Source organism: Echinops telfairi, unplaced genomic scaffold, assembly GCF_000313985.2.
Source record: "Echinops telfairi isolate 266 unplaced genomic scaffold, ASM31398v2 ScPeMD7_7469;HRSCAF=8507_1, whole genome shotgun sequence".
Taxonomy (NCBI): domain Eukaryota; kingdom Metazoa; phylum Chordata; class Mammalia; order Afrosoricida; family Tenrecidae; genus Echinops; species Echinops telfairi.
In genome coordinates, this window is record NW_022111373.1 from 141857626 (window position 1) to 141878970 (window position 21345).

At 42.8% G+C, this 21345-nt stretch overlaps 1 protein-coding gene across 1 annotated transcript in view; it reads left to right on the forward strand.

The window, feature by feature from the left end:
* The window catches only part of CTNND2 (catenin delta 2), an 840020-nt gene that overhangs the window by 521736 nt on the left and 296939 nt on the right, over nt 1-21345 (forward strand). Inside the window, exon 9 of the mRNA XM_045285280.1 lies at nt 20507-20639. Coding sequence (XP_045141215.1) covers nt 20507-20639 — 133 coding nt within the window. The remainder of the gene's footprint in view (nt 1-20506; nt 20640-21345) is intronic.

Here is a 21345-nt window from a genome sequence, read left to right on the forward strand (position 1 = left end):
GTGTATATTCACCTTTTATGTTGTTGAAAGAAGGCATTTGCTATGAACAAGTCATGGTTTTGCAAGATTCTATCATACTATCTCCACCTTTGTTTCTGTCTCCAAGTCCGTATTTTCCAACTACTGGTCTTTCTTCTTTGTTTCCGACTTTGTATTCCAATTGCCAATAATTGATTAATGCATCTTGATCACATGCTTGATCAATTTCCAACTGAAGTCGTTTGTGGAATTATTCAATTTCTTCATTACTAGCTTTTATTGGTGGTACATAAATTTGAATAATAATTATATTGATTGGATTTCCTTGATGGCAGATAGATGTAATCCCATCACAAATAGCATTGTACTTCATGATGTATTTAGCAAGATGCTTTCCAACAATGAATGCCACACCATTTTTCATGATTTGTGTTATTCCAGGGATAGTAAATCATAGGATTTTCTGATTCAACATGATCAAACCAGTCCATTTCAGCTCACTAATGCCTAGGACATTGAGTTTTATGCATTCCATTTCAGTTTTGACCACTTCCAATTTTCCTAGATTGGTATTTCGTACATTCCAAGTTCTGATCACTGGCTGATTTGGGGTGCTCTTTCTCCTTACTTTGAGTTGTGGCCCACCAGCAAATGAAGATCTTGAAGGCTCCTCAACCACAAGCTCTATCCCACTCAAGTCTCATTGGTCAATGCCACCCTAAGAAATCAGCACTTCAGCCACATTTAGAGTGCCCTCAGACCTTAGGGGACCATCCTCTGGTACTCTCTTGGCAGTATTCTGCTTCCATTCATGAGATTTTTAATATATGACAATGTTTCAAAGTTGCACGTGAGGTTTTCAGCAGTCCTTCATCCACAGTGGGCAGCCAAGCCCTTCTTTGTTGTCTGTTCTTAGTCTGGAAGCTCTGCTGAAATCCCTTCTCTTTGCGTGACCCTGTTGGCATTTGAAATACCAGTGACATAGCTCCCCGCATCACAGTTACATACATGCCATCACAGTTCAGCTAACTGACAAACAAGTAGTGGCCGTGCATATGAAATCATTGAAAGGACCATGTCTTGGATCAGGTGCATATTCATCCTCAAAGTAACATGTTTGCTATTGAGTATTCTTTAAAGATCTTTTGTAGCCCAAAGCAATGTGTCACTTGATTTCTGGACTGCTGTTTCCATGGGCATTGATAGTGGATCCAATTAGAATGAAATCTTGACATCAGTATTTTGTTGATCATGATGGTGCTTATTGGTTTAGGTTTAAGGATTTTTGTTTTCTTTATGTTGAGGTATAATCCATACTGAAAGTTATCATCTCTAACCATATCTAGAAATGCTTCAAGTCCTATTCACTTTGAACAAGCAAGTGTCATTTGCATATGACAGGTGGTTAATGAATCTTCCTCCAATCCCGATTCTATGTTTTTCTTTTTCAGTGCAACTTCTTAGATTATTTGCTTCAGTTAGCTCCCTATATAGCTACTGTTCATGTTGAAGAAATGTATTTGCAGTGAAGACGTCATTGGTCTTACAAAGCCTATCCTATAATCTCCAACATGATTTCTATCACTAGCTGCTACTGGTGTAGCAAGTGAGTGTTGGGCTTCTAACCCAAAGGTTAGTGCTTTTAGCCTGCTTGTCTCTCCTGAGGATAAAGATGAGACTGTCCACTCTCTCAAAGACCACAGCCTCAGAAACACTGTGAAGCAGTTCTCCATTGTTTTATATGGTGACTATGAGTTGAAACCAACTTCATTGCCAGTGGGGTAGGTTTTTTGACCTTGGATATATCTTTGTTCCTAGCTTTCCCATTTCAATCACCAGTAATTATCAAAGCATCTTGATTGAAGGCTTGATCCATTTCAGACTGCAGAAGTTAGAAAAGTCTTCCTTTTGCTTATCTCTGGCATTAGAAGCTGGTGTGTAAATTTAAATAATAGTCGTGGTGTTAACGGGGCTTCCTTATACATGTATGGATATTATCTTTTCACTCACAGCATTGTACTTCAGGTAGATTTTGAAGTGTTCCTTGTGACAAGGAACATGATGTCATAATTGGCCAATTCAAACTGGCCAACGGCAATCCATTTCAGCTCACTAATGCCTACTATACAGATCTTTATATGTTCCATTTTCTGACAACTTCTAATTTTCCTAGATTCATATTGTCTATACTCCAGAAACCAATTATTTATGGATGTTTGCAACTGTTTCTTGACTCATACCCATCAGCCAATGAACATTCCTAAAGCGTTGTTCCATCAGTATGGTTAAAGGCAATTCTACGCTGAGGAGGCAGTTCTTCCCCAATTGTATTTCAAGTGCCTTTCAACTGCAGCTGGCCGGTCTCTGGCACTGTATTAGACAGCGCTCCACTGATAGTCATATAATTTTCAATGGCTAATTTTCAGAAGTGGTCCTCTTCTTCTTAGTCTAAGTCTAGAAGCCCCACTGAAGCCCATCCACGATGGGCAACACTGTTGGTGTTTGAAATACTGGTGGCATAGCTTTCAGCGTCACAGCAACGCGCAGGCCACCACAGCATGACGCATGGACAGATGAGTGGTAGATTGTTCATTATGCACCCTAACGCCACAGGAGACTGACAAAGGCCTTGAAGGAAGGACAAGAATGGATATGAAGCAGGTTCCTGAAGCTCAAGGGTAGGATTGAAGTTTTTAAAAGCAAGTTGATGTACTAAGGAGTATTCTGAATAGAAGAAAAGAAACATTGTCAGATGATCAAACTTTTATTTTTGTTTTGAGCATAGCATGACTCCCTTGTACTATCCTACTGATAAGATCCAAAATAAGAAAGAAAGAAAGAAAAAGCAATTTTAGATGTTGGTATTTTCTTCAATTCTATTGAAAACACTTTTCAAGAACCTAAAGGATCCTTACAGGAGCTTTGATTTATATTTTTAAAAATCATAAAAGAATGCATACATTTGAAAACTTTTACAGAAGAAAACTGTGAGAAAAGAACCCAAACTCTGCACAGAATTGACCATCGAGTCCTTTCTGACTCATGGTGGCCAGCTATAGGACAGGGTAGAACTACCCCTGTGGGTTTCTGAGACTGCAACTCTGTATGGGAGTAGAAAGGTTCATCTTTCTCCCATAGAATTGACCTCGCACTTACTAGCCCAACTCATAACCACTCTGCCACCAGGTTTAAGGATCTGTTTTCTCAAATACAAGCCTTTATATATTTGCCTTATGTACCACGTCCCTCAATTGGAATGTCAATGTCAAACCTTCCTAGTCATACAGAAATATCTATGAAAGGACATCATACTTGGTACGAGCTATTCCTTTCCTCAATAATTCTTCATGGTGGTTAAATTTTATACTTAGCTTTAAGTCATGTTGAATTGTTGGTTGTTATGGAACCAATTTTTACCCAGAAATCTTTACAGGAGCAGATAGATCACTAGCACACACACCACCACCACCACCAGGCACTGAGTGGATTGGAACTTCCAGTTTATCAGCAGTTAGCTGAGCTCTTAGCCATTGTACCACCAGAACTCCTTGTTTTAGGCCAAAAACCTATTGCTGTTGAGTGCATCCCAGCTTACAGCAACCCTGTGTGTCAGAGCAGAGCTATGAAATAGGATTTGCTAGACTGTCATCTCTACAGAAACAGACTGCCACATTTTTTCTCCCACAGAGAAGCTGGTGGGTTCAGCTGAGTGCTCAACAATGGTGCAGCGAGGGCTCCTCAGTGATTGTAAAACTATTTTTGCTCCTGTTCCCAAATGTCCAAAGGAAACACAGCTTATCTTGGACTCCGGGCACAGGAAGACCTCAAAGCTATTCACAGATTCAATGGTAGTTTGCCCTGCATTCCCATTGATGAGGCCATGTATTTTATTTTTTTTAAAGAAAGATACTCTTTGTAAATCAAGGTCCTGTAGGAAATGGAAGTGAAAGTATTTGCTTCAAAGATTTGAGAAGTTGCTCGGTGCCCTCTAGACTCTCACTCATCAGGATCTTGATCATCTCTAAATCATTTGGACCCAACTATGTAATAGAGGACCAGTCAGAATTTCTTTTGACCAAGGCCTTGGTGATAGATAACTTGATGGAGACAAAAAGAATACTGTGAACCAATCAAACATAGTATGTTGGGCTGCCAAAAGTTTGTCAATTTGAATTCACTACCTACTTTGTGAGAGAAAGGTGAGGCTGTCTGCTCCTTTAGAGATTACAGCTTCAGAAACCTTGTGGAGCTAGCCTATAAAGTTGTAATGGTTTGAATCAATTTGTGGACAGTGTATTGGTTCTTTTAGGTGTAAAGTGATATGAAATGTATCTGTTGGCTGTATGCATTACAAAGAAGGAAAATGAATTTTTTTAAATTGGTAGAAGAATTAAGGATTAAATCAACCACCTTTACTTTTGAAGGCCTACCATTTTACTTTATCTGTCATCACCTAATTGTGCTCATTCTGAATTTGCCTGTGGATCAAGAGGCAGGTTTGCAAATGGAGCAATGGCATAGTGAGCGGTTTAAAACCAGGAAAGGTTGCATCACGATCGCATCCTCTCACCATACTTGCTCAATCTATGTGCTGAGCAAGTGATCAGAGAAGACATATGAGGAAAATGTGCCCTCAGGATTGGAGGAAGATTTATTAAGGACCTGCAATATGCAAATAGACCAACCTTGCTTGCTGAAGTGAGGAGGACTTGAACCCCTTGCTAATGGAGATCAAGGATTGCAGCCTCCATTATGGATTGCAATTCAATGTAAAGAAGATCAAAACCCTCACAATTGAACCAATAGATTATATCATGAAAAATGGAGGAAAGATTGAAGTCAAGGATTTCATCTTGCTTGGATGCACAATCACTGGTCATTGAAGCAGCAGTCAAGAGATCCAACGCATTGCACTGGGTAAATTGACTGCACCAGACCTCTTTAAAGTGTCAAAAAGCAAGGATGTCACTTTGAAGACTAAGGTGCTCCTGACCCAAGGCATGGTATTTTCCGTTGCCTCATGTGCATTTGAAAGTTGTACTAAGAACATTGACTAAGAAAGACCAAAAGAAGTATGGATGCTTTTGGATTCTGGAGCTGGTGAAGAAAGCTGAAAGTACCATGGACTACCAAAAGAATCACCAAATTTGTCTTAGAAGAAGCACAACCAGAAATGCTCCTTAGAGACAAGGATGGTGAGACTTCATCTCATGACTCTGAACATGTGATCAGGAGAGACCATTCCCTGGAACAAGACATCATGTTTGGTAAAGTGGAAGGGTAGCCTGCACTCTAGGAAGCCTCTCAATGAGATGGATTGACACTATGGTTGCTATTTTGGACTCAAGCAGAAGCACACCTGTGAGGATGGCATGGTCTCAGTGGAATTCGCTTGGCTGTACAGAGGGCAGCACTCTGAGTCAGAACCGACGCGATGGCACCCAACACCAACAACAACACTTCCTCTTGCTTTAATGTGCTGCTGGGGAATATAGAACATCAAATCATGCTGTCATCGTGAACAAATATGTGCTGAAGGATGAGAGTCCTTTATTAGTGAAAAAGACAATAGAATTAGTGTCAGCTTTTATTATTTGCGTTTATGCAGGGATGTCCTTCCGTGTGCTCCTTTTACTGCCATCAAATCCATCCCTTCTGTCCTTCTGGATCACCAGCCTCATTCAAAATCAGAACAGCTCACAACAACACTCACAGAAAACCTCTTTATACTCAATGTTCACTTTAAATTCAATTTCAAATTAGTTACAGCATTCTACTGAGAGTCAGGCTAATGCGGATGTAAGAAAAAAATGTAAGAATTTCTCAATGGGTGGAATTTGAAAGCAATTGGATGCTATTTTCTTGACAACCCTTTCTTTTTTGGTGGGGTGGGGGTTTCAAACTTTAAAAAGAAGCTGAGTCATGTATCCAGTTGCACAGATATGGAATCGCCCAGCAGAATGGTACACTGTTAGCCCAGCACGCCCTTTTCATCCATACTCTGCAAAAACTAACAATAAATGACCATTGTTGGTCATTTTATATTGTAGAAGGATGAGAACACCACTTATATTTAGAGAAATTGAGACTTCGGAAATGAAGGTGCCTTTGCAAATGGAGGTAAATGAATTACCATTGTATGGTGACATACATGAAGGTGAATTTTTATGGAATTTCATTGCATTCAATGCCTGATACCATAAACATTCTAAACAAAAATAGCTAAACCCATTGTCATAGAACGTAATCCAATCATAGCAACCCTGAAAGACAGGGTAGAAATACCCTATTGGGCTTCCCAGACTGTAAATCCTGGTAGGAACAGAATGCCTCATCTAGTTCTCCTGCAGAGTGGCTGGTGGGCTTGAACCCCGAACCTTTCCTCTAGCACCAGAGAATTTAACCACTGAGAGATCATTGTTCATGGTGACTTGAACCCTGCAATTAGTTTTTCCAACAGTAAGGACATACCCATAGTACTCATGTCTTCTTTAGAATTCCTTTCAGTGGAAATGAACAGCAGTCTCTGATAGATATGTCTTAGTCCTTTTTCATGATATGGACACCAGCAAGTTTGTGTGTGTGTGTGTGTGTGTGTGTGTGTGTGTGTGTGTGTCCATATTGAGTCAGCTCAGACACGCGGTAACCTTGTGTGAAAGAGAACAAAGTGTCATCTCCTCCCTGGACCTTCACGATCTCAGTCTTTTCTGTAGATGGTAGAATCTACTGAATCTCAGTCCCTCTCCTTGAGGCCTTCCCTCACTTTCTCCACTCCTCTGTTTCACCCAACAGGATATTCTTTTCTGATGACTGGTCTTTCCAAAGTGAGTGGGCTGAAATCTCACCAGCCTGGCTTCTAAGAGACATTTGGGTTGTATTTCTGAACTGTAAACCCAAGCCAAGCCAAACCGATTGCTGTTGAGTCCACTCTCATTTGCAGTGATGCTATAGGACAGAGGAGATCTGTCCCATGGGATTCCCAAGGCTGCACATGTGGCTCGGTGAGCCTCGCCTTTCTAGTTCTGCAGTCTTTTGCTTTCTGATGGTCGCACCAGGGTGCAGCTGCCTTAGCCAGTTCCCTGCTTCAGCTTGCAAGGCTCACTTCCTGCAAGACATCCCTGAGGAGAAGCCACATGAACCTATCCCGATGAGCCCTGGGTGCTGGAGTAGCCATATGGAGTCCCCTGCCAGTGCTGAGGTGCTTGCACGCTCACTGATTTGGCTTTCCTCCTGTAGTCAGTGTCATTGCGTGTATTTTGTGAGATGGAAGAGGACTTTGTAGATTGGTGTTGGACATATGGGCTAATGTTGGATTTATGGGCTTGGACAGCACTTTGTTGGGATGCTTCCTTAACATACACTTACCCTTTAAATAAAACTCTCTCATATATAAGAGTTTCTGTGGATTTGTTTCCCTAGCTTACCCAGACGAACACAGTTCCTACACAACACCTCCCCACATACACACCAAACACTTCCTACTCTTCCGATTGCCTTCCGTTAAAATGAAAACTTATAAAGACTAAGGGAGGAAATCCACAAAGCCCTTCTCCTTGAATAATAGTTCTATTCAAGTGTCAGACTTGCTGTTGACAAGATTCCAAAACAACGAGTCAGCTGTACAAACGGTGAGATAAACAGAGTGTTGGCTTCCTGTAGACAAAACAACGGCTGGTGCTTCGCTTTTCCTTCTTCCTAAGGTGCAGTCTTAGTCTCGTGTGGAACGAGCTCCAGAACAATCTTCTCACCTTCAGAAGATTCTTCCTTTGCAGAGGAGGTCAGAGGTGGACTGGGAAGTTTGTCTTTCAACTCTTCTCTTTCTTTTGTGGTCCGCTGTCCCTCCACTGAGCTCAGGTCGCTACCTCATTGCAGATGAAGAGGAGCAAGTGTCGCTTGACTATCAGAGCTTCTCTGGCTCTCATAGGTGCCAGGTGCCACCCATTGAGCTTAATTAAACAGCCTCACAGAAGACCCACCCCCACTAAAGCCACACTCCACCGCCATCATCATGAAAAAGCAATACTACTCCATAATTCTTTCGTGTGAATTATGACCTCCTTTTCCTGTTATTCTGACTGCTGCTCCCAATTCCTTGTCCACCATAACCCGAGTGAAAACAAACTTGTGGACCAAGAGGCTGAGTCTATGTGGAGAGTAGAATGATAGATAAGACATTTTTGTTAAAAATAACTTGGAGGATGTTTCAAATCCTGACCATGGAGCCTCATGTTCCATGTGCATTGGGGTGTGTGTATGGGGGTGGGGGGGGCTTTGGTCAACTCACTGAGGTATCTGAGCTGTGTTTTCCAATCTACACAATAAAGCTGGGGGATTCCAGCTAATGTCCCCCTTAGTTCTACAGTGTAGAGAAAACCAAATCAAATGTGTATGTAGAAGCTATAAACCATTAGTTTGAATAATCATGAAAACAGGACCCCGGGTAGTACAGTGGCTAAGTGTCTGGCTGCTAACCAAAGGTTGACGCTTCAATGCCACTCAGAAACTTGGCAGGAGCAAGAAAGATCTGGAGATCAGCTCCCGTAAAGATGACAGCCTAGAAAACCAGGTGGGGCAGTTCTGCCCCATCCCATGGGATTGACTCACAGCACTACCTAACAACAATAAGTATTTCCTCCATCCTTCACTTTGCTTTGAATCCAGCACTATGCAAAAGACAAGAGATCAGTTAGACAGATTTTTGAATAGCACTTTCTGAATAAATGCACTGTACCTAATTGCATGCTCACTCGTTGCTTATTTTTGGCTCTCTTCCACTAAACGGTAAACAGTTCGAAGTCAGGACTCAAGATCGATGTTCCTGATACATTCTGATCACACAAAGCCTCAAGTGTTCTCAGAAAGAGAGAGCGCTTGGGTGCTGCTGTCAGACAACCTGTTACCTGAACATCTTCAAACATCTTTCTTGCATGCTAAATTTTTAAGACGAAAGTTTTGAGATTCTATTATGGCTTTTCAGTTTTCTTTTAGGGAGTATCTCTGATTTCTGGAATAAATTAGTTGGTGTTCCATGAAGAACTAAAATACAGAGATGAAATTGAGAATCATGCTACCAGACTGAAATCAACAATATAAATTGATGGATAAGTATTGTTGCCACGATTGGAGACTAGCTAGCAGTTGATGCCAGATATGCATTTACTGCTGGAGTTGTGAAGATGCTGTGGTAGGAGGCAGGGGGCAGGTTCTTGATTCTAGAAACATCACTTGCATGGAGTCTTAGGAGATGGGATTCTTGAGTTTAGAATTTGTCTACCTCTAGAAAGGTGGCTTATTTCAAATGCTCCTCACTTTTCATAAATGAATTCATCAGTAGCACCAGTTTTATTCTCACTGTTGTCCATTGGTGTGGTGTTAGGGTCCATCGAGTAGGTTCCTGCTCATAGTGACGCTGTGTACAACAGAAAGAAGCCCAGTTCTGTGCCACACTCACAGTTGTTCTTATGTTTGAGCCCATCCATGCAGCCTCTTTGTCAGTCCATCTCATTGAAGTCTTCCTCTTTTTTCCTTTACCAAGCACGATTTCCTTCTCCAGGGACTAGTCTCTCCTGACAACATGTCCAAAGTACATGAAGTCTCACCATCCTTGCCTCTAAGAAATGTTCTCATTGTATTTCTTCCAAGACAGTTTGGCTTGTTCTTTTGGCAACCCCTGATACCATGAATATCTTCTCCAGCACCACAATTTAAATGCACCGATTCTTCTTCGGCCTTCCTTATTCAGTGTACAACTGTCACACGTATATTACGCAATTGAAAATACCTTGGTTTGGGTCAAGCCACCCTAGTCCTCAAAGTAGCCTCCTTGATTTTCAACACTTTAAAGGGGTGCTGTGCAGCAGATTGACCCAAAGCAACTCATTCTGCTTCCATGAGTATTTATTGTCACATGATAGAGTTACATCATTTATGAGAAAGCAGGTACCTTAAAATCCTTTCTTTGATTTATGCATGGTCCATTTTGAGTCTGTTACTTGATGTTCAATTCCCTCAAATATATATACATGCAGATACGTCTTTATATAATTTTTATATAGCATATATAAAGATCATATAATATATGTATTTCACATGTATGTAATATATGTTTATATGTGTGTGTGTATATATCCAGTCCACAAATAAGATGCATAAATAAAACAAGGGAAAGGTTGAAATATCCATAATAAATCCCTTGGATGATGTCCAGGGTCCTTGTGTTATTTTCTCAGATAGATTCTAATGCAATCCTGAAACAAATTCTAATCATATGCAGGTATCAGCAAAGTGGAAACTGCTGATTCAAACACAATGGAGTCTCATTCTCTGAAACCCAGTGTCCTTAGCACCAAACCTTTCCTCCCTCCTGCTAAAAGTTCCCTGGTCCAGGGGGTTGCTTAATGGTTGTCATAGGCTATTAATTTTCCAATGGGCCCACCATTGTAGAATGTAAACATTTTCCATAAAATCATTATGCTTTACAAGGTAACGGTTATGGGGACTAATTTGCAGTACTCTCCCCAGCCACAATGGGCTATTTCTACTAAACAGAGCCTGTTAGGATTGCCAGGGCAACTACACTTAATGTCAAGGGAGCTTCAAAAAGTTCAGGGAAAGATGGAATTAAAAGGTAATGGCATTTTCCCGGGAACTTTTTGAAGCCCCTTGGCAGGCATATGAAGTTGATTAAACATTGTGGTACATCCTTTTTAAGAAGAACTAGTGACATTAATAAATTAATAATCACCTTAATGTAACTCTATAGATGTGTTTATAGATCCAACCATGACCTTTGTAGCCAAATTGTCTTTTAGAATATCTAGATGTCTAGTGGAAGCAGAAATGTGTTAGGATGTAAGCCACTTGTGATTGGATATGAGGGCTATGTAAATTCTCAGTCATCGTTTGACTTTATTTTCCACTTCTTAATACCCAGTCAATTCAATTGAGAGACGCTCATTACTTGGCAGAGATTGATTTAAGGCAATCATTGGCCACCAACAGTCCCGAAGTCACTAATTTTCTCACTAGTTGCTTCAGTAGCCAAAAGAAAGCTTGCTACTCGAGATTGCTCCTTCTTATTCTAGAACTGTAGATGTCAGTTCTCCAAAGGACGGGCTCGCCTGACCAGCCACCCCACTGGCTTCAGAGCAGGCCTGTGAGATGTGTGACTAGAATCGCCAGGGAACGTGTAAAATGTGCCTGGGGCGAGTTAACCAAACCCAGTGCCATCCAGTCAATTCTGACTTGACTCTTAGTGACAGAGTAGAACTGTTCCTTTGAGTTTCCAAGAATGTAAGCCTTTGGGGGGACAGAAATCCCTGTCTTTCTCCTCAGAACAACTGGTCAGTTCAAACTGCTGACCTTGTGGCTAGCAGCTCAACTCATAAGCCATTAAGCCACTAGGACAGAAGGAGTAGAGAGTGCTTAGATGGGCTCACAAAGGGTCTCATTCTCTAACACTTCATTTCAGGAACTCCCCTGACTCCTCTTGAGACACCATGTCTCCCTACTCCAAGACAGTGTCACCACCATTCCTCAGCACCCGCACCCATCCTACCCTTCCATCATCCCGTGTCTGCTCTCTCGTGGCAGCCAGGGCGTTCTGTTTCTCAAGACCCATTTGATTGTGGGCTAATTGACTATACAATGGACGCCCCATTGTGCCTGTGCCATTTGTGAGTTTGGATCCATATGCATAACGTAGCTGCTGTCAAAGTGATCCTGTACGACTGTGAACTGGATCGTGGCATTCCAGTGGCCCCATTGCATCTCAGAGCAGAAGCAAAGGCCCACCCACAATGGCCAGCAAATCCTGTTGAACCCAGCCCACCACTCTCACCCACACGCTTTCCTCTCCACCCTCTTGCCTTCTCCGTGTTCCGACATCCTGGACACACTCTTGTCTTGGGTTTGTTCACTCACTGTTGACCCCTCCTGAACCACTCTTTCCAGCCTGTTCCAGAAATTAATGACCTTTTCAGAGAGGTCTTCCTCTTCCCTTGCCATTTCATTTATCATAACAACCTCACAGCCTACCCACACTGGTCTTTCCTATCTTTCCCCTGCTGTATTTTCTCCCTACCACACTCATATGAATTCTGTAGAGTGGCCATTGCAAGTCACCTACAAAGGGGGTGGCCTCGGAAGTCCAATATTGAGATGTCCGTAGTGTTGGTGTTTCCTGGAGATGCTGTTTCCTAGCTCTGGTACCTGCTGGCTGCCTCCGTTGTCCCTTCATCAGCCACAGCCTCTGGCCCCAAGAGCTAAATTGAATAAAGGGGCAGGTACTGAGGGGAGGTAAATCGGATAAAACATTGTGACAGCCATCAACACGTTGGTTCTGGTGTCAGCCCAACACAAGGACACATCTCAAGCTGTTCGCCACTTAGCGCTGTACTAAGGGGCAGGATTTTCACAATTCAGGTAGTCCTTCAAGAGTGAGGATTTAGTCACAATATTGTTGGTCCATGTGACAGGTTTTAATGAAGAAAAGGTCACATTTGCATATCCTCCAGATCCATTAACATTTATCAAGTGAAGCCCACTAACATGTGAGAGTTATAAGGCTGCTTCTCTAGGGAATTGTAGATGGCTCTGATTTCTTATTCTCTCCTTCATCTAGTTGAGTGCAGCACCTGGCATTGCTAAAGTGCCCATACTGTGTGCCAAACCCTTCTCTCAGGGATTCATCCATATTCTTTCTAATCATCCCAACAAGACCCCAAGGCTGGAGTTATTATCTCAATGGAACTTAGGGCCCCAGGCAGTGGGGATGCAACAGCGCACAAGACACACATGTGCCCAAGGCTAATGGTGGAGCGGCATATAAGCCAAGTAGGTTTGCATCACCTCCCAACGAGGAAGGAGAGGAAGTTGTCTCACAAAGGCAACGTCAAGTGCACAGTTTCCCTGCAAGCCAACATGGTGTACCTCCTTGCACTGAAAAGTCTTCAAATAAATATAATGTCTGATTGACTACACAGTGGGGAAAAAAGTTATGAGATTTTAAACATTTAAATGTTACTCTATAAATTTCAAAAGGAGATATCTATGTACATATATATATCCATCCCAAATCAGTATTTGAGCAGTAATTACTGCAATATATCTAGCTCTTAATATAGTTCACCAAGCACGTTCACACATATTATATGTTGTCACTTTTTCTTTTAATTCTCTACATTGACTCCATGGAAATGAAGGGCAGCTAAGACTAAGGTACTCTTCTGCATTGTGGAAGGGACCAGACTAGAATTTTACCCCCATTATTTGGCACCAGAATCTGGTCTATTTCTACTATCATATTCAAGTAGTAAAACCCCTTGAACATGCTGGCTAAGTAAACATGAATCAAATCCAGGGCTTATGTTCGACCACAGTGTCTCGACCCTGGTTCTAGAGGCATTTCGTGTGAGTCGGTTCTTGGTTGTGGGGTTTTCCCAGTGCATTGTGGGGAGTTTAACGGTATCCCTGACCTCTACTCATGAAATGCCACTCCTATCGGCCTGCTATGTGTGACCATCAAAACCTTTCCAGGTATGTTCCCTGGAGAGCAAATCACCCATGTTGACTGTCACTGCTTTAGACCCGATATCAAGATAGTCCTTGCAGCAGGTAGCATACACATGGTTAAGCGAACGGAGGCCACCAGGCTGCCAGGGTTTTACTTCAACCCTGTCATTTAATAGTGTAATTTTAGGCAAATTTGTTGATAGAAATTTCTTCCACTATAAAGTAGAAATAATAGTAGTTCCAACAAAGTAAGATTATTTAAGTATTCATCAGATAAAGCACGAGAATAAGGAGACCTTGAAACTGACATTTAGAATATATTCACGTTACTTAAGATTAGTATTCTGCTTGTACGAAAATGTTGTTGGGTTGACGCTAACTCCTGGAGACAGTGCTTCATGTATCAGAGTAGACCTGTGCTCCTTAGGGCTGTCCATGACCGGATTTTAGGAAATAGATGAGCTGCCTCTGGATACCATGGACTGCCAAACATATGAGTGTCTAGGAATTTGTTTCTCTAGTCAACCCAGACAAACACAACTGTGGAACTCTAATTGTGTAAGGGAGAGGCCACTGGGCCAGGACCAGAGGGGGGAGCCACCATTGTGCATCTGTCCATGTGACAAGAACAGAGCACCATGGAGGTGGCCAGGCAGGCATCAGCTGGGGGAGTCTTCTGATCTTAATGCTGCAGACAGCGGGAGCCTTGAAGGCTTGAGGAGGTCTGTGTATGCACATGGTGTTGGTAGGATGGAGCTGAGCTGGAAGGTGACTGGTTTGGCTCGTTGGGAGAAAGGAGAGTCCTCGGTCTGGGTAGGAAGTAGTGGACAGGGATGGAGAAGATGTTTGAAGTCCCATAGGCAACAGGGAAAACTGACAACAGCCATTCTTTTGATCTGTGACTTAAGGCTATTAAAATCAACCACCATCAAGTTGATTCCAATTCATAGTGACTCTATAGGACAGAGTAGAATTGCTGCTTTGTGTTTCCGTAGCGGTAAATCTCTCTCTTCTTAAAAATGTACTCCTTTTATTGGGGTCTCTTACAGCTCTTATAACAATCCATGCATCAACTGTAACAAGCCCATTTGTACCTAAGTTGCCATCATTTTCAAAACATTTTCTTTCTACTTGAGCCCTTGGTATCACATAGCTGTAAATCTTCTTGGGAGCAGAAAGTGGCTGATGGTTTCAAACTCCTGACCTTGCACCACACACTCCAACTATCAGGGTTCTTATGGACGCTAACAGCAAGGAAGTTTCTCTGCACCCCAGTTTCTTCTTCCTCCTGAAGTTGGGAGCCTGGAGGCAAACAGTTTAGCTGGTATAGCCAACACCCCATCACCCCCAAAGAAAATTAACAGTTTTGATTTACTAGGAATGACCAAGAAAAATCCAAGATGGTTACCAAAGAACAAAGTAAATGACAGTAAAGAAGACCTTTCACAAGATAGATTGACAGAGAGGCTGCAAGGATGGGCTCAAAGCCAAAAACAATTGTGAGGATGGTGCAGGACTGGGCATTTGGTGGCATAGCCATAGGGTGGCTATCCATTGGAGCGACCTGGCGGCACCTAACAGCAACCACATAGAGCCCTGGTGGTGTAGTGGTTACAAATTGGGCTGCTAACCTCAAGGTCAGCAGTTTGTAACCACCAGCCACCCCAAGGAAGAAAGATGAGGCTTTCTACTCCCGTAAAGAGTTACAGGCTCAGAAATCCACAGAGACCATTCTACTGTCCTCTGTGGTCGCTATTAATGGGACTTGATTAGAAGGCAGTGGGTATTGAGTTACAATCTGGTTTCCACCCACATACTTATTGAAGCGCTATTATGTGCAAGAGTCCCTGGAGTGAGTAAGGTGTGGATGCAAATGGGTAAAGTGCTGCTGGCAGAAAGATGGATGGTTCAAGTCTACACTGAGACCCTAGGGGGAAAAGATCTGACGATCTGTGTGAGAAAACTCAGCCATTGCAAACACCAAGCACCTTTCTACTCGCACAAACCTGAGGTCACCATGAGGCAGGGGTGACTGCATGGCAGCTGGCTTATCAGGTTAAACACTCTGAGGTTAAGCAAAGTGTACCAATCCAGGTTGACGTTTCCTTGGGAGGCAACCTGGCCTGGAGTAGTACATGCACCCAGCTAGGCATCAGGGTCCCATTGGACATCTCTACCCTACAAACGTGGGAAGCATGAGACCGGGCTCCAGGGCTGGTGAGATCTGCCCTAAGTCCTTAGTTGCTTCTCTTTGGCTCCTACTAGTTGTTTGGGAAGAAGTTGTGTGGCTCAGTAGTGAAGCACTTGGCTGCTGCCCCAAAGATTTGAACCCACCAGTGGCTCCTTGGAAGAAAAGAGTTAGCCATCCATTCCCTAGAAAGCCCTGCTCCATCCTAGAGGATCTCTGTGGGTGGGAGTGGACTCAACGGTGCTCTATAACAGCAGTTGTTTCATAGCCAATCAGTGGGGGGCAGGGTGGCAAATCTTTGTTATAAACAAATCTTGGTATTATCTTCATCTCAAGCACTCTTCAGATGGTGTACCTACTCATCGGTAAATGGTGGTAGCATTCACTAGTCGTGGCAAGGACGGAGCTTCCCAACCCTGCTGTTGCTGCTGTTCATTGTGAGTTACAGCCATCTCAATGGCACGCACAGCAGGGACTGGTCTTTCCTGAGAACATGTCCAAGTTGCATGAGACGAAACTTCACCACTAGAGCATTCTGGCCACACTTCTTCTAAGACACATTAATTTGTTCTTTTGACAGCCGTGGTAATGTGTATATTCTTCACCAGCACCATCATTCACATGCCTCGATTCTTCTCCAATCTTTGTCCCAAACCCAGAGGTGCACACAGACCTTTTGTTGCTCACAGTAGTTGGCTTTGGGTGGGATGATGCCACTTGTATCCTTCCTGAACCCACAAGTCTTTGCAATGTTCATTTTTCCATTGGGTGGTGTGTGTGTGTGTGTGTGTGTGTGTGTGCGCACGCGCACACACACTCATGCCAGGCAGAAGTTATGGGAAAAATGGTTCCAAGACTGACCCTCTAGAACTTGTGTTAAAAATGTGCTCTTTATATATGCCTTATAAGCCTGTATTTAATAGAGCCATTACCATTTGCCTAATAAAATAGACTGAAATAAATTCTTTACTAATTGCTTTGTAAGAATATGGGCTTACCTACATTCATCTTAACCATCACTGCCTTTATATGACACTTATAATTTTTATTTACAGTTATTCTGTAGATATGGGTTTAATCTGTACAGAAAACAAAATTCCATAAGCAGACATGGTGTAGAGTCATGCAACCACAGGAAATGAAAAAGAAAACCAGGTTCATGTTTTCCAGTTCATAATTGTTTTCTACGTAGATCAGATAACCAAGCCGATCAAACCAACTGCCATTGCGTCAATTCTGACTCACAGCAACCCACTAGGACAGCGTAGAACTGCCCCATAGGGTTTACAAAGCAGTAAGCATTACAGAAAAGGAGCCCTCATGGAATAGTGGTTACGCATTGGGCTTCCATCCACAAGCTCGGCAGTTCGAAAACCACAGCCACTCCATGGGAGAGAGATGGGGCTTTCTACTCTCATCAAGAGTTCTAGTCTCAGCAACCCACAGGAGGGTCGCTGTGAGTCTGCATCAACTTGAGGGCAGTGAGTTTGTTTGTTATTGTTTGGGGGAAGGAATCATTACAGAAGCAGACTTCCTTCTCTCGCTTCCATTCCACCAAACAGCTGGTAAGTTTGAACCACCGAGCTGAACCACTGCCTCACCAAGGGTCAGCTGAAAAAAGCAAACACTCATTGTCATCAAGTTACTTCCAACTAACTGACCCCAGAGCACATGGTTGAACTGACCCTTTGCATTTCACGAATGCCATTGAATTGATTGGGATACCTTATTGTTGTTGCTAGGTGCCATCGAATTTGGTTCTGACTCATAGCTACTCTATGACAAGAGAACAAAGCGGTATACTGCCTGTGCCAAGCTCACCGTCATTCCTGGGTCTGAGCCCATTAATACAGCCACTGAGTCAACCCACCTCCTTGACGGCCTTCCTTTCCTTCGCTGACCCTCTGCTTTACCATGCATGACGTCCTTCTCCAGGGCCTGGTCTCTCCTTTTCACTTGTCCAAAGTAGGTGAGAGTAAGACTGTCTTGCCATCCTGGCCTCTAAGAAGCACTCTGGCCATCCTTCTTCTGAGACAGATTTGTTGATTCATGTGGCAGTCCATGTACTTTCAATATTCTTCCCCAGCACCATAATTCAAATGCACCAGGAATAGCTAATGTCAGCAAACACTTAAATATGGTTTGTCAGCAATTCATTACTAGTCCCTGTGCCCTTTTAAGGAAGCCTATGTATCCCCCGAAGATTTGATATTTACTGGTTCAATATGAGGTGCAAATGAAATTGAATGCTTTATCTTTACGATAAAAACCAAGCTAATTCAAAAGGCAGACTATCTCGTAGGGTGGCCATTTGTCAGAAAGGATGCAGGTTGTAGCACCAGCCCCAGCTTGCTTGATAGCCTACCATTTGTGATAAAGGAAAGAAAGAACGTATCCAGTTCTCGGTCCCTCTTAGGAGGGTCGCACGGAAGGGATGATAAATCCAGGGTGCGGTATGGCACTGAGGAACCACATTATTATCTGTTAGCTCTTTAATATTTCCTCACTTTACTATTATGGTTTTTATTTGCTTTACTTCATTAATCATGTTAGATTTGTGTATGTTCATTTGTATATTTAAGATCATTCTGTACATGAAAACCAAGATATGAACCCCTGAGAAACAGTAATAGGCGTAATGGTTCCCTGAGGGTACAGGAAGAGAGGGGTGGGGAAGGGAGGGTATGGGAGCTGATTGCATTGATATAACCTACTCAATGGGATCAACAAAAGAATTGCATATGAATGAATATATTGGATTGTGTAAGAAATGGCCAAAACCCTCTTATTATAGGGGAGAAAAATAATAATAAGGGTTCCTGGGGGGTAGGGTTGGGAGGGAGGGGATAAAGGGGAGTTGTTATCAAGAAGTTCAAGAAGAAAGAAAGTGTTTTGAAACTGACTGTGGCCGCAACTGTACAATACTGCTTGATGTGATTGAACTATGGAATGTTGTGATATCTGTAAGAGCCCCCAATAAAATGATTAAAAATTAAAAAAACAAAAGGAGAACTTGTCCTATTCTAAGAAAAGCTTTGAACCTGGGTCTGTGGTCCATACTGGTCTGCACTTCCTAGGGGAACCCCTGGTGGCACGTTGGGCTGTGATCTGCAGGGTTCGCAGTTCAAAACCACCAGTAGCTCATGGGAGGAAGACTGAGCTTTCTGTGCCCTTGAACACTTAGTCTCAGGAACCAGCGGGGTCTCCCTGAGTCAGCACTGACTAGATGGCAGTGAGTTTTGGGTTTGTTTTTTTTGGGCTCTTCCGAGCTGCAGCCTGGACCTGGCATCAGTGGCCTGCCTTCTTCACAGTAGTTTCTCCAGAAGCAGGGATGGTTTGCTGTAAACGCTTCTCACTTCACTGCCAACCCCTCATTCAGATAAATGATGGCCCTGTGTGGCTCGTGGGGTTAAGTAGTTATCTGTGGATTCAGAGTTTGCCTTTTGTATTTCTCTGTTTAAAAAAAAATTACCCCTTGGTACAAGAAAGGACTTCATCCAGTTGACCCCGCCCTCACCATTTTCTCACAAATTGAGCAGATGGATTTCATAAAGGTACACTCGGTTGTATGACAACACAATCAAGCGGGTCTCTTCAAAGGGCCCTCACTACCCTGTAGCATATTGTGGAAGGAGTCAGAGACAACCAACCTCCTGGGGAGCTCCGTGCTAAAGAGGAAGTCCTGGGAAAGGCTGTGCAATGCATACGATGTATGATTGACATTGTCGGACTGACGCTCGCTCTGTAAATAAGTGTTTCTCTTTGATAAAGCTTTCACGTTATATCTATATCCTCTGAGAATCACTCAGGGAGCCTGTTGACTTTTACAGAGGTGACTGTGAGAATGACAACAGCAATAATAAGTATAGTAATAATGATGGCAGCAAGCCATCAGGGCACTCTTAGTGGACTTGTCCAGTTATATTTCTTCTTCTCTGGTAATTTAGTTTTTGGCCGCGCCTGAATCTGACACCCCAAATAATACGCAGGCAAACCACAAGGTGGTCAGACCGTGGCAGGACAGCGGGTCACACAAATATTTTGCTTTCTACTTGCATCATGCATTGGCTTGGTAACCCCAAGTTCAGCAGTTTGAACCCACCAGCCCCTCTGCAGGAGAAAGAAGAGACTTTCTGCTACTGTAATGATTTATAGCCACAGAAAGACATGGGCCCTTTCCTGTAAGGTGCTTGTGAGTCCGAATTGACTGGATGGCAATGAATTTGGTTTGGTTTGGTGTCCATGTAAGTTACATGATGCTGTGCTGAAGTCTAGTAAGTGTGCAATAGCATGATGAAAAGTTTGAAACACACACACCTATATACCCATACATATCTTTCCATTGGGGAAGAAATTGACTTTCTATAGCATATTTCACACCAGGGTAATAATACACACATATACACACATACATCCATGTGCCATTTTAAAATTTACATTTTCATAATAAGATGCATCTAACTTTTATTGGAGCATGGAAGATTATTTACTTACATACCCATATATGGTCTCTATATAATGTAGACATGTGTACCTATGGAGAAACTTTTGAATCATCTGTTCAAAACGTTTTAAAATCCCCTGGTGGCATGGTGGGTTAAGAAACACAAGGCTTTCTACCCCTGGAAGAGGTACAGTCTCTGAAACTCTCAGGGGCAATTAAACACCAAAAAACCCTGTTCTGTGGGGTTTCTGTGAATCAGCATCGATTTGACGGCAGAAGTCTTGCGTTTCCAGGTGAACTCGCAGGTGATTTGGGGGTTGCTGCGCTGCACCAGCGGGTGGTGGGATTTCTGTCTCACGTTCTCCCTGCTTCCTTCTGTTCAGAGAGTTTGGGTGGAGAGACCCGGAGCTGCCTGAAGTGATCCAGATGTTGCAACATCAGTTTCCCTCGGTGCAGTCCAATGCCGCCGCCTACTTACAGCACCTCTGCTTCGGAGACAACAAGATTAAAGCTGAGGTGAGTCAGCTCGGCCTGGATTCCCCAGAGTCGGATGACACCCCGGTTCAGTTACAAGAAGCCCCATGGGGGAGAGGGGGCGTGGGGATATATTCTCTCATGGTTTAGGGGCTGGAAGTCCAAGTTGAGAGCGTGGGCTTTGGGGCAAAGCTTTCTCTGTGTGTCAATTCTGTGGACCATGCTAGTCACCCCTGCCTCTAGTCCTTGGCTCCTTAGCAGCCTCCATGTGGCATGGCGTCTGTCTCTCCTCACCCATCCTCGCTTGTACTTCCTTAATCTCTCCTCTGACTGGACATTTCCTAGATCGAATCAGAAGTCTCTAGATTTAGCTCTCACAACTACGTATATTGATGTACAAGTGTCATCTTGTTTTTTTAATGATTATTCAAAAACAGGCTATCCCCTTTCAATGGAACATGTTATTGATTGATTCCGATAGCTCATGTAAAAACACTCGTATCGTAGAATTATGTGTTTTGTCCAAGTATAATCCCGATCATTAAGAAGTGAAATTAAGCTTTATTCCCATTGATGACTGTAAAATGCAGGTGATTTTCTGAACTTAAAAGTGTACGTTGTGTTTTGTTTTGAAATAATATATGTAGAGGATAGATTGCAAGACTGATAAGAGATATAATAAAAAGTAAAGCTTAGAGGCACAAAGAGATTGATGCTAATAATGACTCATTAATATAAATATGAAAGT